Source organism: Mus pahari, chromosome 15, assembly GCF_900095145.1.
Source record: "Mus pahari chromosome 15, PAHARI_EIJ_v1.1, whole genome shotgun sequence".
Taxonomy (NCBI): Eukaryota; Metazoa; Chordata; class Mammalia; order Rodentia; family Muridae; genus Mus; species Mus pahari.
This window is the reverse complement of record NC_034604.1, coordinates 68,605,639-68,623,551: the sequence shown is the minus strand read 5'-3', so window position 1 is coordinate 68,623,551 and position 17,913 is coordinate 68,605,639. Positions and strand designations below refer to the sequence as shown.

Genomic DNA, 17,913 nt, shown 5'->3' with positions numbered 1-17,913 from the left:
GAAGTCTCTCTCTCTCTCTCTCTCTCTCTCTCTCTCTCTCTCTCTCTCTCTCTCTCTCTCTCTCTCTCTCTCTCTCTCTCTCTCTCCTCTTTCTTTCCACTGTCAGTGTCTGCGCCCATCTCTGAGATGTCCACCCCCCTCCAGTTCTTTGATCTCCTTTTTGATCTTTCTGGCCTTCAACTTCTTCCACGCTTTGACATTTATCTTTCTAGGTCTTGGTCCTTCCAGCTATACATCCAGCCAATCAGAACATTCTGATGGGCTCTGGTCTCCAGCAAGGTATCAAGGTTCATACTCTATAGACATCTTTACCCTCTACCCGCCTGGCTTCCTCCAGCCTCCCCAGAAGCTGTGCTGCTGACGGCAGGGTCAGACAGAGCTCTGGCTGCAGTGTCTGAGGCAGCTGGTTCTCTAGGTTCTCTAAGACTGCAGAGTGTGCCTGTGGAGAGCTGCGGTGGTCAGGAAGGGCTGGCCAGCATGGCCTCAGGTTGACACCCTCCCCAGTGAGACACAAAGCTGTGGTGGTCTCCTTGATCATCCGGACCAGCACATCAAGGCAGCCCCACGTCTCCGTCCCTCTGCACCTTCTTTCTCTCCCTGCTGGGTGGCATCCCAAAAGCCAGCCTGGTTCCATCCTGGGCACGCCTTGGGCAGCTTGCCCACACCCCGTGGCCCTTCCCAGGGGGGACTCGGGGATGTTCTTTCTCTAGTTGCTGTCAGGCCTCCCACAGCCTGGCTGGAGCACCTCAGCTTCTTCTCCCTGAGGGAGGATGTGAAGGGTGTGCCCACAACAAGGCTCCGGCAGAGACAATAGCCCAGGAATGCGTTCGCTTCCTAACAAACACTGTGTGGGCTCGCACCATTGCCTTGGATTCTCGTCCAAGAAACACATTTCACAGTGCAAGGGTGCGGGTGGCTTGCCTGCCCCAGCCCGCCCACATCTCTCTCTATGCCAAAGTCTTGGATGAGGGGTGGCCTCTTCCCCACCCAGACCTTCGCCCAAACGTAGGCCACGATGGTCCTCCCTTGGGGCAGCCCTTCTTAAGGGAAGAAACTCAGAAGGACAGTCTAGTCTTCCAGAGGGTTTTGCTCTGGTCACTCATTTATTTATTTATCATTTATTTATATATAGTCAGTTATTTTTGTTGTGGTAAAATATACATACCATGATACTTACCATTTTAAATATACTGTTACAGTATTAAGGCCATTCACGTTGCTTTATGATCAACCCTACTGCTACAGAGACTTTCTATATTAACCCAATTGAAACCCTTGTCTCCACTGACTAACTCCCACCCCACCCCCCAGTTCCCATTAGCTACCATCTGCTTTCTGTCCCTATGAATATGTCTGTCTCTATGAATGTGTCTGTCCTCAGACCTTCACGTAAGTAGACCCGGGCTGTTTGTTCTTTTGTGCCTGGCTCCTCTCAGCAGTGCGTGAAGGGCCACTGAAGTGAAGACACATGGTGACTCCTGAATATCATTCAGCCCCAGTAGGTGGATCATTCATTTATCCTTTGCCTCCGATGAGGGGTACCTGGGTTGCTCTGCCTTTGATTACTGCCAATCATATGGCCCTGAAGAAGTACGTGAGTGTTTTGTCTGTCCAAGTGGCCACTCCTTTTTGGAGACCAATCTTTGAGTTCAAACAACTGTCTCTCCTGAAAAATCCCAAGTAGAACACGCATAAATGAGAAAATGGCTTGGCCCCTCGACATACAAACAGAGTTCTCTTAACCCAGCTGTCCTTTTGGGAACCTAGACTCGGAGAAATGGGACACAGAACAGGCAATCTGGGTCAAGGTGGGAGAATGGAAAGGTTCTGTACTTGGAAGGATGTCTGGGAAATCCACAAAGGGAAAGTCCAGCAGCAGATACTAGGGGGGCACGGATGGGTCTGCGTAACCTGGGAGGATACATACAAAGGGGTTCCAGGGAGGGATCCCTCAGTGAAGGAGGCAGATGAGCCTCTTGCTAGCACAAAAAGCAGAGGTGGAGACTTCCTGAGTGTCCGCAGAGCGGATAAGGTACACAGCAGTCAGAGGAGGAGGTCGAAGGAACTATGCTACAGTCAATGCTAAAGGGTTCCAGGGATCCATGTTCCCCAGAGAGGACTGAGTCTGCATGTGTGCAAGTGAGATTCCAATGCCAGGCGTCTTCTTCCTTGTTATTTGAGGCAAGTTCTTCAAGTGAACCCTGGGCCCAGTAGGCCTTTGAATCCCAGGAATTCCTCTGCCTCTGCCTCCCCAAGGCTGAGGTTACAAGTGTGCCCCTTTACACTAGGGAGTTTTACAGTTACTGGCGATCCAACTCGGGTCCTCCTGCTTACCAGACAAGTACCAACTGAGCCATCTCCCCAGCCTATCCTTGCTGTCCTCTCCGTACACAGCACCATTGAAGACAGGAGGATGGAAGGCACAGCCCTCAGGAGCTTCCCTGAGAAAGTCTAGCAGGCCTGTGCAATAGTGCCTATCGCACGATGTGATTTTTGGCTTAGCCCAGACTTTCCCAACAGCCAAGTAAGAGATAAGGTTGGAAGAGGGAACCTTCCCCCAGCTCTCACTGTCCCGAGTGAGGGATTCAGGCCCTGCAGGGCAGACGTGGTGGTACCCGCCTGTGGGGGGCCTGTGATAGTACAGGGGCATGGGGAAAGAGCAAAGGAATAAAGGAAGGAGCATGGACAGACAGCGGAGCCTCATCCTGTCAGGGAAGGCCAAAGGAAGGTAAGCAGGCATTGGATGGTTAAGTAGGGAGGAGTTGTTGGCTTGGGGTGTCAGGGCACTCTGCCGACAGGCCTCAGAGCTGCTTGATGCTTTCCCTGCATCATTCCCAGAAGTGGGAAAGCACATGCCACAGCAGCCATTGCTTCTCAGTCCCTGGGTCTTTGAGGAATTTCCCATAATATTCCCTCACTTGTCAGAAACCGGGTAGTCCCTTGTGGGGAGATACTACAGGCCCAAAGGCTGATCTCTGAACAGCATGACCAGCACAGGCCAGCATGGACTATGAGAAAGCTGCCTCGAGTCTCCCATTCCCTGCCCCAGACACCTCATCTTCCGCCTTCCTTGTAACTTCTGTAGCATTTTATTTATTTATTTATTTATTTATTTATCTATCTATCTATCTATTTATTTATTTGAATTTATTTATTTGAATTTATTTATTCATTTATTTATTTATTTATTGGAATGCCTACAGCACACCTCATCTTCTGCTTTCCTTGTAATTTCTGTAGCATTTTATTTATTTATTTATTTATTGGAATGCCTATAGCATGCCTTGTGGTTTTTGTTTGTTTTGAGGTAGACTCTTACTATAGAGCCCAAACTGGCCTTAAACACAACATCCCCACTCACCCACCTCCCACCACAGGAAGTCCTGATATTACAGGTGTGCACCACCATTCCTAGCCAGCCATTTTTGATTTAAGGATTCTCTCCTGCAAACTGTCCCCCACTCCCAAGAAGGGCTGCGGGGGGAGAGGAGACCTGAGGGAAGGTCACAGCAGGAGTTCCAGAGCTATGCAGAGCTCTCACCTTATGCTAGCCTGGCCTCCATCTGCCCTGGGGAGTAAGTGGAAGCAGGCATATCTTTCCCTCCAGCTTCCCTCAGCAAGGTCAACCTTCCAGGCTTTGGGATTCGCTCCCAGAGTGGGCTAGATAGTGCTGCAGGGTGAGATGCCCCCCCCCCCCAAATTTCCCAGAATGTGTTTCCTAATCTTCAACCTGGTTTTCCCGAGTCACCCAGATGATAGACCCGTGTGTGGCTCTCAGAGCACCCGGGGACACCCCCGGGACACCCCCCAGGGGAAGCATCCTGAGCTCTTCTCAGGTATTGACAACCCTGGGATGAGAGTCAAGAGGATGCCAGAAGCAGACACCACTGGAGAGAAGAGCTGTGAGCTACACAGTCCATTGTGCAGACATAGCAGGAGGTGTCCACGCTACTATCTTCCTTTCGCTCTAATAGAATGAAGTTGATAATGGGTATGTTGTGTAAAGTGTGCGGATCCGTGCTCAGAAGAAAGTCCTTGTCAGGCAGTAGTGGCTCACACCTTTAATCCCAGCACTTGGGAGGCAGAGGCAGGTGGATTTCTAAGTTCAAGGCCAGCCTGGTCTACAGAGTGAGTTCCAGGACAGCCAGGGCTACACAGAGAAACCCTGTCTCGAATAAACCGAAAAAGAAAAAGAAAGTCCTGCAGGTAACCCTGACTGGGGCAGAGCCTTTGAAGCTGGTAATTATCACCATGTTGCCCTAGAGCAGTGGGTCTCAACCTTCCTAATGTTAGCACCCTTTAACGCACGCAGTTCCTCGTGTTGTGGTGACCCCCAGCCATAAAATTATTTTCATTGCTACTTCATAACTGTCATTTTGCTACTTTTGTGAATTGTAATATAAGTATCTGATATTCGAGATATCTGATATGTGAGATATCTGATGCCAACTTCTGTGAGAGGGTCGTTCACCGAGATCCACAGGTTGAGAACCTCTGCCCTAGACGGCACCGGCGCAAGCTATGTGTTTGCAGAAACATCCGTTGTAATTCTGCGCCGTGTCCTTTCTGGCGAGGGAGGTATGTGAGACAGTATTGCTCACACCCTCCTCTGTTACTTCCCAAGGCAGTGGCCCCTCTGATTGGCCCTTCACTTACCTCCTGGAGACACTGCCAGCTTGACAGGCTATCTTCCTGCCTCCCAAATTCTCTTTTTTACTAAGCCAGGGGCTGGGGACAAAGGTGGACAAATCAGGCCCTGGTCTTATAAAACTTCATTTGTGATGGGGGGAGAGGACAACAGGCACACAAGAAGAGATAGATGTCAGGGGCCCTAGAGAGATGTCAGTGGAGCATGGGTGGGAGCATCAGTGACACATTGCGAGGGAGGGACCTATCTGAAGAGTCTGTGTGTGTGTGGGGCCTCGATAGGGTGAGATGGTGAGATCTGTGGTTATGGGGTGACCTAGAGTCTCCAGGGACAGAAGTACAAAGATCAGAACTAGAACTGTGATATGCGTGAGACGTGCAGTTATATACCGAAAATGCTGACTGTGAGCCAAATGTAGCATTATAACCTCAGCACTGGGGAGGCTGGGTAAGAGGATTGCTAGTTTGAGACCAGGCTGCATGCACCTTGTATGAAACTATGTCTCAAATGGGAGAGAAAAAAAAATCAAGCAAAACATTGGTGGTACACACTTCTAATCCTAAAACTTAGACAGTAGAAGCAGGGGCACCAGGAATTCAAGGTCATCTTCAGTTACATAGCGAATTCAAGGCCAGCTTGGGCTACATGAGGCCTCTGTCTCAGACAAAGAAAAGAAAGTGAATCTCACATTAGATGAGTTATGTCTCAATTTCTAAAGAGAGAGATTGGGAGGACAGAGTGGATAGGTGGAGGAAACCTTGGTGGGATGTGGGCAAGGCAGCCTAGTCATGCCCTGGTTAATAGGCACTTATTACAACAGAGGAGTCACAGTTGGCTTTGGGCTTGCAGTGTTGCACCTGTGGAGAACCATGTGTGACAGACAGCTCAGCTCTTTCCCACAGCCAGGTCTTGACTCCTGACCCAGTGAAGACGTTGGTCACCCATAGCATCAAAGCTGGGACAGGAATGAGCAGAGCAGCGGTCCTTCTGCAGGGTCTAGCAGCTGTGTACAGCCTGACCGGTTTCTTCTCTGTCCTCTCTTTCACAGCTCTTGCAGTCGCAGGATGTGAAGGAAGATGCAGTCCTCTGCTGTTCCATGGAGGTGAGCGGTGGGCTCAGATGGCCTGATTTTCCAGACTCAGTGCCCTCAGGCCTTACAAGTTGAGGGAAACCAAAGTCGTTGGGGCAGCCACTGGTCCCGGGTTTTCTGTGGATTGTCGTGTAGAGGATTGTCCTCTAGGGGAATCGTTACAGGCTGGCACTGTCCATTTCTCAGTCCCAAGGCCTCCTGCTGTTTAGATCAGGTGTGCCATACGAATGACTTAAGAGGTTGCAAGTGACCTGCTACCCCAAATATCTCCCTTCCCTTCCATGGTATGCAGTTGGGAGAAGGCGCCAAGTGCTTGACTGAGTCTCCTACATTGGCTCTCGGGAGGCACGACTCCTGATCTCAAGATGGAGCCACTGAACACTGAGGCTTTTTCCAGAATCTTCCAAGGCTGGCTGGGTTCTTGGGACAGATCCTTGCCCTCTACAAATAGACCAGAATCACTCAGGATAGCACGCAGAGAGAAGCCCTTCTGGCATGGGGACCCAGCCTGTCCATGCAAGTGAGTTTACTATACACTCAGGTGGCAAAGACCACATCCCAGGAGCTTTAAGTCCCAAGGACCTGCACAGCAGCCTTTGTCGGATGAGATGGTCATGAGGTTTGTTTGTCGGGGTTCAGCTGGGCACCCGCATGGCGCTTGCAGAGCTTAGAGGGAAAGACAGGTTGGTGTCTGGTCCTGCAGATCGCTTCAAGGCTGGCACATGCTCAGGGGCTGAGGACCGTAGAGGGGAGATGTGCATATATACCCCTGGAAATCAGGGGAGGGAGGTCGGAGTGGGTCACGGATGTCTGAGAGGGACATTGTGGGAAAGGTGGAGCCTAGAAAAGCAGATAGGACAAGCCAGGGTGCAGTGGCAAGAAGCGGTCAGTTATATAGGGTCCTGCAGGGCTTGTTAGCCAGAAGCCCAGAAAGATTAGACTTCCTCCTGGCCAGGATTTTTTTTTTTTCCTCTGAAGATTGATGCATCTCCCAGTTGCCTGGCTGGCCTACTTCAGTTCATATCTCTCTGTTAGTTATCATCACAGATGTGGGCAGAGGTCAGTTCTGGGGCAAGAGGTATGTTTGGGCTTTAGAAAGGAGACCCATTTCGCCTCATGTTTCACACAGGCACACATAGGTACTGATCACTGGCCTGTTTCCAGAGAAATACATGGCAGGTGGGAATTACCCCAAAGATGCTTCATCATCACCCAAGGGAGCGGACCATGGGGTCAAGAGAGAGTCTAAGTGTAGTCAGAGAAAACTTCCAGCAGGAGGGGAGGACCTGGGGTAGAGCACACAAAAGATGAGTTCCTGGTGAGTTGCTGTCAGGCCTGGGCAGCAGGCAGTATCTTGGTACTGGACATACCTGCTGGCAGATGGTTGTTAAATCTCACCGTTGGCTATTCCTGCGTGGACCTGCATATCCCTAGGACAACTTATATCTTTTTTTGGTCCTTGCTTCCAGCCTACCTAGCCAAGGATTGGGAGGGAGATGGAGGACGGGAAGGAGGAGTGCATATGATGGGGTCCGAGTCCCCACCCTGACCACACTTTTCACCCACAGCTACAAAGCACAGGCCGGCTGCTAGAGGAGCAGCTGCCAGAGATGATGACGGAGCTCCTAGCCAGCGCGAGAGATAAGATGCTGTGCCCCTCGGAGTCCATGCTAACCCGGTCCCTGCTCCTGGAGGTCATCGAGCTCCATGCCAACAGCTGGAACCCTCTGACGCCCCCCATCACGCAGTACTACAACAGGACCATCCAGAAACTGACAGCCTGACAGCCCAGCCAAGGGGGCCTGGCGGGCAGCCCATGGGCAGCTGGGGCCCTGGTGCACAGGGCCAGATGGACAGGCGCAAAGACAGGGGTGGCCCTGGCGGGAAAGAGAACTGAGCAGGGAGGCAGGTAGCCACGGTGGCCGGTCTGGAGCCAGCAGAGGAGGAGGAGGTTGGATCCCTCAGAAGGGCTCCCCGTGCAGCCCCCCCTCCCCAACCCCAGCCTGCGCATGTGGCAGCTCACACCAAGGGAAAGCATGTCTCTTTGTCCTGGTGGTCACCCGCCCTTGCTCTCTTCTCCTCGGCTCCAGTCCTCCCTGCCCCCTACCTTGCAGCCCATTCCCCCCTCCGCCGCCCCCCCCATAGAGCTTTATGGGGGGAGTCTCTGCCTCCCCTCACTGTCTACAGCTGCCTCTCTGCCTCCCACACCTCTGGCCACCGCTTGGGTCAGCCAGGACTGCTGAAGGCTGAAAAAGTGGGTCGAGACGGTTCTCATTGTTCCCACGTGCTGTCAGCCACGGTCGCCAACTGGCAGCAGGCAGCGGGCAGCAGATGTCTGGGAGGACAAAGGCAGGCACGGTCCCCACCAGCCGCCCATAATTGATGGCCTTTGTCAGCCCCAGCGGAGCTGGAGAGAGGCTTTTTTTTCTCCTCTAACCTCTGTGCTCCACCCTCCAACCCTCGGCCTCCAGCCCCAGGGCCCACTGCTCCCCCTGGCAGAGAAGGGAGAGCTGGGGCTCAGCGTGAACCCTTTTATTTTGTTTTTCAAAAGTCGGTTGCTTTGAAGTCTCTTTTCCTCAATGAACATGCCCTAGATTTTGTGATCACAGAGTTCTCCCCTCAAGGATCCCCTGATTAGTGGGAAACCAAACCCTGCCCCCCCCCACAAGAATCTAGCCACTAGCAGCTTGCCAGTAGCCAGCTAGTAATTGGAAACTTCTGCCCCAATGGGGGTCCCCACTGGAATCCTGTGTTCCTGGGCCCCTGTCCTGCAGTGCCTCTGTTCTGTCCACTGCTAGCTTCCAAAGGGCTGATGCTGTCCCCTGGACTGACAGCCTTAGGACCTGCCCTGGCCCCTGTTACCGGCAAACGGGGCCAGAAACGAGGCTGGCAAATTAAAACCAAATGCGGGTCTTGTTCCAAGCAACTGTTGGGGGAAGAGCCCACTGCTGGCTCCACGGCCTCCTTCACGATCCCTTGCCCCATCCCAGGCAAGACCCACAAGCCCTACCTCCAAGGCTGCTGGGGAGAGGGGGGAATCGCTGGGTTCTGACTGGGACGGGTTGGTAGGCAACCAGGCAGACAATGAAGTTCTTCAGACTAGAAACAAAGTTCTGATTTCTTGAGAGGCTCTGGTCCCAGGGAACAACCACTTCTGTAATGGCTAGGGACGGGGAGGAGGAAACTGGTCTTGCTGGGATGACTGGTGGCTCCTTCCCCTCATCTCCGGGGAGCTGGAGCCCACACTTTGATGATCCCCCCCCCAGAACATATGTCCAAGCCCATGTGGCTTCCCAGTTTGCTCCATGCACTGGACCTGGACATTCCTAGACCATGGTGGAGGCTCCCAACCAGTGGTTCTCAACCTGTGGGTCACGATCCCTGTAGAGAATGGAACGACCCTTTCACAAGGGTCACACACACACATCCGATATCCTGCGTCTCCGATATTTACCTTACAATTCATAACGGTAGCAAAAATTGACAATTATGGAGTAGCAACGAACGAAAATAATTTTGTGGTTGGGGTTCACCACCGCGTGAGGAAGATTAAAGGGTCGCAGCGTCAGGAAGGTTGAGAACCACTGCTCTGTATGTCTCCTAGTTGAATTCAGGCTGTCTTGAGTGAAAAGGAAGGATCGTTTCTCCTAACTGTCCCAAGACTAGAAGAGTAGAAAGGGACTGGGGTCGGGGAGGGAGAGTTCCCGAGGTCTCTCTGGCTGTCTCCAACTCAAGTGTTCAGGTCCCAAGATGGGTCCTCTGAAGAGGGCTGCTGGGAAAAGGGTATAGGGGTCATGGCCACCCCAGCTTTGATCTATTTCCTTTTCCTTTCCTCTTTCTTAGCCTTCTCTTCTCTGCTTCTTGCTGCCTTGTCTCCCAGCCCAGCCCTTAGGCTGAGCCTGGAGCCCAGGGACACTCCAAGCCCCACAGGAGGTGTTGAGGGAAGAGCAGGGCAGGTGGAGTGGCCAGAGAAGACACCAGGGAAATCCTGCTCCCGTAGAGTTGAGTAGCCCAGGCCCACAGGCACCTGCTCCCTGCAGCCTCAGGGGCCATGGTATACTTGCCTGGGCTGCTTCCCAGGTGTCTATAGGGTGGTGTGAGTGTGTGTGTGTGTGTGTGTGCTGTGAGCGTGTGTGTGTGTGTGTGTGTGTGTGTGTGTGTGTGTGTAGCATTCCCGCACACACATACGTACATTTGCATCTGCCAAGCGTGAAGCAGGACCATGAGGAAGGAAGAGTCTGATGTTAGGAACTCAAGCCACAGTAGAGAGGTCTCCTAGACTCCTTCTTGGGCTCACAGAGTAGGCTCCACACAGTGGCTCCCAAACACTATGTAGAAGGGCTAGTGTCCCCTAAAGAGGCAGAGACCATGGCTTTGTGGGCACCGTGGGCCTAATTCAGCTCCTTCTTAATGTCCTGTTGGAGGTTCTTGCCTCGAGAGCGTGCCCTCCTAGGGCCTTGAGGACCAGTATGAAGATGCAAGATATAAATATGTATACATATATAAATATATTTTTAATTATATGTTGTGTCCCGGTGGCTCCAGACTTGCAGTTTGCCTAGTGTATTCCATTGTTTGAAACTACTTCCTGGTCCATCCTGATTTGATACTTCCAGCTGTCTGTCTGTCTGTCTGTCTGTCTGTCTTAAATGCAGATCCCTGCTACTTTTTCAAACATGGAAAGAAAACCTTTTTATTATTATTATTTTATGTTTTAAGGAGGCAACAGTAAAGCCTAAAATCTAAAAGGCTGAGCACCTTCCTGGGGGGGGGGGTGGCTCAAGCAGGAAGTCGGGGGCTTGCAGGTACCCACAGACCCTGACCTCCCTGGGACAGATCCTCTCCTGCTGCCAGAGGAACAGCCTATCAAAGCCCGCCTCTGATGAATGAACAGGAGGCAAAGCCTCTCTCAGACTTGTGTTGTCCTGTCTGGCCATGATGAGCTGATATTGAGCCTTTTTAGGCTCCCCCCTCCTGTCAGGACAAGTTGGTCCTTGTTTTCCACTCAAGTGGCCTGCTGGTCACTGTCCTCCTCATGAACTGGCCATATTGCCTAAGCTCTGGGACCACAGCTCCTGTCGGACTCTTGACCTCCCCTGGACAAGGTCAGGACCCTCACCACCAACCACGGGGAACCTCTCCCCTCAACCCCCCAAAACCATCTTCATCCGTGCACCCTTCCTCATCCAGTCTGTAAGTCTTCACAGTTTGGGGAATCATCTTGTCCATTTGTGTAAATGTAAATGTTGACCCAATTGGTATTTATTCTAATTTTTATTGTATTTTATTTTATTTTGTCTGAGGGTGGGGGATGGGAAGTATACCACTGGTTGCAACCAGGGCGGCTGCAGGGATGGAGCCCAGGAAGCAAGAGAAGCAGATCCCTGGGGCCACCCTAGATGGTAGCCTCTCGGTACCCACATCCTGGGCTGTCACCTGGAATCGGAAGCCGGACAGTGTGCGTCGTCCCATACGCGCAGGCCTGCCCGTGGCGTGACGACCCTCAGCTGCCTGGCACCGTGTTGGGAAACCCCTGACTGGCTTTTTGAGGAGGTGGGGTGCAGAGACTAGCATCCCCCTCTACTCGGGACACCCGCTCCGGAAGATCCACCTGGAGCCTCACTGAGCCAGCCCGGAGCCGGACAAGAGGACCTACCTCCCTGGAGCAGGGTCTGGAGACTGTCGCCAAAGCTGTAGGCCAACCCTGCTCGCGCGACCCCTTCCCTCTGCCCGTATATCCTGCTTCCCAGCTGAACCCAAACTACAAGTGGGTTTAAAAAAATAAATAAATAAATAAACGATACCAAAAAAAAAAAAAAAAAAAAAAAAAAAAAGGATGCTGAGTCTTTCTTCTCTGTGTTGAGCTCAGCAGTGGAACAACGCTTTCCCCAAGCCTCAGCTGGTACAGGCGGGAGTCTCAGAAGAGCCCAGCCCAATGCCGGTGACTCCTCACCTCTCCCCTGGCTGCTGTCCAGGGCAAGAGCAGACTCTAGGGCTGGAGGAGGTTGGGAAAGGACTCATGCAAGATAAGTGGGCAAAGGAATGAGACGTCCGTCTCTAAAAGCTGGGCTCGGAGGCCAAGTCAGGGTGGTGGAATTTCCTAAGGAAACCAGCCCCCAGACCTACTGCATCCAGAGAAATATCCCCATAGCATTTGGCAATGACTGCTAAGGAGCCCGAGACTCTGGCTGGCAAAGTCTCGGCCGTAAGTACCGGTCCAGTCTCGGGCAGTCAACTGAGTCTTTCATCGAGTCCGAAATGAGCCCCATGAGGTGTGTGTGATAGTGCATCCTCGTTTCACAGTCTCTTCTTTGGAGAAGCCGGGGAGCACCACCTCTTAGTGACACCACCTCGTCCTTAGGTGGGCACAGAGCAGCCTGGAGAGGACATGTGGAGATTCAGCCATTGCTCGGAACTGAGTCTCCGGGAACTGCCTCAGGATAACCAAACAGACACAACTTGGGTAGAAGAGAGTGATGACGTAATTAAATGACTGAGATCTTCGTCACACCGATGTGCAAAAATTCAAAGAAGTAGCCGCAGCAGTGAGGGGGCAAAGGGCAAGCGTTTGAAGATAACTCCCAGGGAGAAAGGGGAGTCCATACCTGAGACCCCACCCAAAGAGATTCCGGGTGAGTTAGTCCCGCTTAGAAGGGTATATAGGTTACGGAGTCCTGTGCAGCCTGTCAGCCAAATATGAAGTGTTTCACCCCACACTTCACCCCCATCTCTGCTATACTGAGTCCTCCGTCTTGTAAAGAGCGGGTTACATTTGTTCTAGCTCTATAGAAAGGCAAAAGAGGAATGCTTTGTTTGAAATGATCATCTAGACGGAGAAAAGGCCTTTTGAGTACCAAAGCAAACATTGGGAACAGAATAGGAGCCAAGAGAAGGGATGGCTGGGCGGGGACACAGTGGTTCTGCCCCAGGTTAGTGCTCTCAGTCGGTCCAGTGAAGCAGGCAGACAAGTGGTATTTGGAGTGGGCTTGCTTGGTTTTCTGTTGTAAGGGTTTTAACTTTATTGTGTGTATGAGTTTTTTGCCTACGTGGTATACGCACCACATGTGTTCCTGGTACCTGTGGGAGTCAGATGGCATCGACTCTTCTGGAACTGGAGTTATGAATGGTTGTGAGCCACATGTGTGTGCTGGGAACTGAATCCTGGTCCTTTACAAGAGCAACAAGTACTCTTAACTGCTGAGCCATCTCTCCAGTCTCTTGTTTCGTTGTTGTTGTTGTTGTTGTTGTCTGTGCACACAGGTGTGTGTCTATAGGTGTGTGGGGGTGTGTGGGTATGTGTAAATGTTGCATATGTCTGTTTGTGTATCTATGTGTGTGTGTCTGTGTGCTTGCTACATTGCATGTGTGGGTGAGCTTCCTGGGGGAGCAGGTAAGTCATTCCTGTCCCCCTATGCTGCAGCTCAAGTCTTTTTAAAAGTCTTTATTAAAGATAAATCACCCAGGCAGTGGTGGCACACACCTTTAATCCCAGCACTTGGGAGGCAGAGGCAGGCAGATTTCTGAGTTCGAGGCCAGCCTGGTGTACAGAGTGAGTTCCAGGACAACCAGGGCTACAGAGAGAAACCCAGTCTCGAAAAAAACAAAACAAAACAAACAAACAAACAAATGAAATAAACCGAAGGATAGTTCTGTGGAGTCTGTCCTTTCCTCTACCTTTACAAAGGTTCTGGGACTAGGGTTCAGGTTACCAGGATTACAGCAGCCACACCTTCCCCCACTGAGACATCTTGCCAGCCCTGCGTTGACTTTGTTATGGCGCTGGATATAGAACCCAAGGCCTCATGAAGCTTTAGCACTGAGCTGGATTCCATGCAGGTGAAGTGGTTCTGCCTCCCATTTTACAGATGAGCCAAGGGCCAAAACGCAAGGGCCAGATCCAGCCAAGTGCCTTTTACCCTGGCCCTGAACGCTGATGGTCATCATTCTGCCCCACCTCCTGTCCCCTGCAGTGACCAGTCAGTCAGACAAAGGGGCAGCCAGCCGCCTGCTAAATGGGGGACAGAGCAACCCCAGACTGTAGAGACCGGAACATGTGGGCTTTCTGCATGGGTGTGGGAGGAGCATACAAAGTTTGGGTTCATTGTACAGTGCGTCCCCGCTGGGTCCCAGTTTGCAAAGGCAGGAGACAAGAGAGTCCCTGTCGAGTGACACTTCAAGGGCCAGGCCAATAAGCAAATTGCTAGAAATGTTTTCTAACTGCTGATACAGGACACACCCACACAGCGTAACTTCCAGAACCCTGACCTTAGAGAACCTCTTTCCTCACTTAAGGGTAGCGAGTATGTCATACCTTGATTGGGGTGCCAGAGGAAAGGGGTTGAGAGCCACTATCTGCCACCCCCTAGAGCACAGTATAATGTTCACAATGAAGGACAGTGATGGATCTTGTAGAATGACACCTGTAGTGGGTCTTGTAAGTCATACTCCAAGCTGTGGTGCTGGACTTGCCACTGTGGCTGACGTGTGGTGGCCAGCACATTCAGAGCAGGGGAGGGTCCAGTAAGCCACTTAAGTTCAACAGAATACATACCCTGATTCAAGATCGTCTATGACACTCATGGCCCTAAGCACTTTACTCTTGCTTTCCAAAGTCTGCCACTCTCGTGTGTGTGTGTGTGTGTGTGTGTGTGTGTGTGTGTATGTGTGTGTGTGTGTGTGTGTGTGTGTACCCAATTTCATGGTTTTTCATAGCTATATTAGTATAGAGACATCAATAATTATTAAATATTTTCTTTAACCTAAACGTTAATTAAAAGAAATCATGTTGTAGACCCCATGAGGGAGCCCCTCTTCATCCATCGAGGATACTGTAACAAAGCACCCCAGAACTAGATGGCTTATGGACAACAAACAGTTTATTTCTGGCTGTTCTGAAAGCTGGCAGTCTGGGGCAGAGGTGTCCGCATGGCAAGCTCTAGGAGTGAGGACCCTTCTGGCTGCAGACTGCCCACTTCTCGTTGCATCTATGCAGGCGGAAAAGGGGTTTGCAAAGAGCTGGGGTGGGAGGCAGCTTTTGTAAGGGCACTAACTCCATTCATAAGGGGTTCACTCTGTGACACCCCCCCCCGCCCCAAAGGTACACCTCTGAATGCTACCAGACTAGGGCTTAGAATTCCAACGTGAGTTTAGAGCTAGTCCTTCAGTTCGTAGCAGCATGCTGCTTAGCCTAGGTGACCTCAGCCCTGTGTGGGTATCGTCCCCGAGCAAGGAACCCTGCCTTTCCTGGCTGCCCATTGGGTCCAGGGTGACTTAGGGCAAGGAGTTCACAGAAGCCACTTGAGGAACCAACCCAGGGTCCCCACACATGGGTCTCCATCTCCATTAGTCTCTCATTTGCTGAGCCCTCCTGTATCCTGGGCATGGTCCTGAGCGCTCAGTCTTCTGTAATTCACAGGAGTATCCAGACTATGGGTCCGGGAACAGATGACTACAGCCAGAATTCCCCCAGTGCTTTCCTATTTCTCTCTCTTGCATTGGAGGGCTTTAGGGAAATACATTCAGACAATGAGAGCTGGCAGCAGAGGGTCCCTGACCGCAGCCATCCACCCACTAGCCTAGCTCAATTGCTAGGTGTCCAGAGCAAGGTTCTGACAGTGGCATGCCCATGATAGAGAGCCAATGCCTGGCTTAGGGCCTCCGGTAACACTACAGGGCTCGCCCAATTTCATTCCCAGCCTCAGGAGAAAGGACAGCCCCTCCCTATCAGGTGACAAGCTAGGGGGAAGCCCAGAACGCAGGTCTGCATGAGGAAAATCAGCATGCTGCATGCTGAGAACCGAGAACAACCCCACATGTCGCCGAAACACCTGGCAGCTGGATTTTGAAGATGCTCAGTCACATGCAGAAAACCCAGTAGCCTGTCCTCCCTCCAGACTTGCTTCCGGATAAGCCAACCATGGTAGATGCCACAGCAGACACACCTGCGCAGTGTCAACGCAGGCCACACGGGTGTCAGTCCCACTAGTCACCGACGCGATTTGGAGCCACTTCGGAGAAATGTGTAACTCAGTCTTCCTGCCTCAGCCTCCTAAGTACTGGGGTTCCACGTGTGCACCCGCCATGCCTGGTTGCAACATTTCTTAGTTAAATGTAGGACTGTGCGCTCACAGAGACCATCCCGCTGAACTGAGTTGAAAAAAGAGGTCCCCAGCCTGTCATTCCTGTGCTCCAGCCGTCTCTAAGAACTAGCGGGATGTATCGTACTCGGAGTTCTAGAAGCTTCATTCAGCCCTTACTCTCCCATTACGATACAAGACAGTCAGCCCGCTCCAACCCCTCAGTTCCCAGGGAACAATAGTGGCTCTGGTCAGGTGACCTAACAGAATGCTCACTCAGGGCCATCAAGATAAGTCCAAGGTGAACTAAATGGGTGACTGAAGGGCTCAGGGCCCAATCAGGGCCAGGCACATGTTCCAGGGCTGTCCCAGCCTAGAGGAACACAGACGTCCCTGCCATTCTGAAGAGGCTGACAGAGGACAGGAAGGTGACACTATAAGCACACACAAAAAAAAGTCACTTGGGTTTTTCCTGGGTAACTTCCGCCATGACACTCAGAGTGGTGAATGAGCAAGCTGAAAGTCCCAGGGTCTGTGTCTATTTCAGTGTCGGTGCCTCGAGGGCTGCGGACAGGGCAGAGTTTGGGCAACACTGGCTGGCTTGGGCTCACACTAGGCAAACCTCACACTCCTCAATGATGACAAGGGACAGAGCTCAGCATATTTGAGTCACAGTGACTAGTGGAGCAGACTTTCACTTAGTGTCACCTCCTGTGCCCCGAGTGCCCTCTAAGTCAGGGTTACAAGTCCCCTCTGGACCAGATAGTACTGGCCCAGAAGCAAACTCAGTTCAGGGATACAAACCTTCCCATAGCATACTGGAGCAATTAAAAGGGAAAGAGGTGGTGAGAAACATCAGGGGACTAGTTAACTCTCCAGGTAGGAGGCATTTTGGTTGGGAAGGAAGATTCCAGGACCAGGAGTCTGTAGGTTCTGATCTTCACACCAATTAGATCTCTCCCTCCCAGGCACCTGACATCGTGCACTGGGATCTGATCATGTGACTAAACTGTGAAGTTTTGGTTGATTGGTTGGTTGGTTGGTTTGATTTGTTTGTTTTTTGAGACAGGGTTTCTTTTTGTAGTCCTTCCTGTCCTGGAACTCAGAATGACCTTGAACTCAGAAATCCCCCTTGCCTCTGTCTCCCAAGTACTGGGATTAAAGGCATGTGCCACCACCACCCAGCCTTAGTTTTGGTTTTGGTTTGGTTTGATTGGTTGGTTGGTTGTTGGTTGGTTGGTTAGTTGGTTTGGTTTGACTTGGTTTTTTTATTGGAATATCTCCATGGGGGTGTTTTGCACCCTGATTTCTGACACCACATATTTCACCCTTTCTTGGGGTGAAATGGCCCAGGGTCATTTCCAAAAACACGAATTAATAGAGTGAACTGTAATCCAGGGATAGCCCCAGAGGTTATCAAGGTATGCCTTCTGTGTGTTTAATTAATTACTGCACCCGTGTGCCACACTTTTGCCTCCGCTCTCGTCCTAAAGCTCTTCTTACCACTGTCACTATCACTGTTGTGACCTAAGAAACTAAGCCACTCTCAGGACTGTTTGTCCAGGAGCCCACAGGCCTTCACTGAGGACCCTGGGAGCATTCTTAGCAAAGACCACGAGCTTTGCAGCGAAGGTGGACATCTTTCCTCATAGTGGTGGTCGTTTGAAGCAAAGTCTCGCTCAGAGTCCATGCTGTCCTCAAATGCCAGGCTTTTCTGTCTCACCTTTCCCAGTGCCGGGATTAAAGACCGGTGCCACCACACCCTGCTAATACATCTGTCTACCTAGGAACACTTTTGCCTGCATTCTGATTCCAAATGGTTTCCCAAATTAATAGGCCCACTAGACTGAAGAGTTTTTTCTCACCAGAATTAGAGTCATAGCATGAGTCTCGCGGTGTGACTCGGGAAACCATGAGTGGGGTGGGTGGCCTGACCACGCTGTTCCCAGGAGGAAGGTGAGACTCACAAGCCTGGCGTGGACAAGAACTGGTGCATCAAGATGGATCTGCTGACTCCAAGCGACAGCCTCCCAGTCGTTCGCTCGCTCGCTCGCACTAACTGTCGCTTCGTCAGAGCATGAGCCAAAGGGTCCCTAGGG

At 51.6% G+C, this 17,913-nt stretch overlaps 1 protein-coding gene across 5 annotated transcripts in view; it reads left to right on the top strand.

Annotated features, from left to right (window-relative positions):
* Positions 1–11,559, top strand: part of Ctif (cap binding complex dependent translation initiation factor) — a 266,258-nt gene extending 254,699 nt beyond the window's left edge. For all 5 annotated transcript variants that reach the window (XM_029546899.1, XM_021214567.2, XM_029546901.1 and 2 more), the window contains 2 exons: positions 5,697–5,750; positions 7,307–11,559. In XM_029546899.1, coding sequence (XP_029402759.1) covers positions 5,697–5,750; positions 7,307–7,522 — 270 coding nt within the window. In that variant the 3' untranslated portion in view covers positions 7,523–11,559. The remainder of the gene's footprint in view (positions 1–5,696; positions 5,751–7,306) is intronic.
* The last annotated feature ends 6,354 nt before the right edge of the window (positions 11,560–17,913 follow it).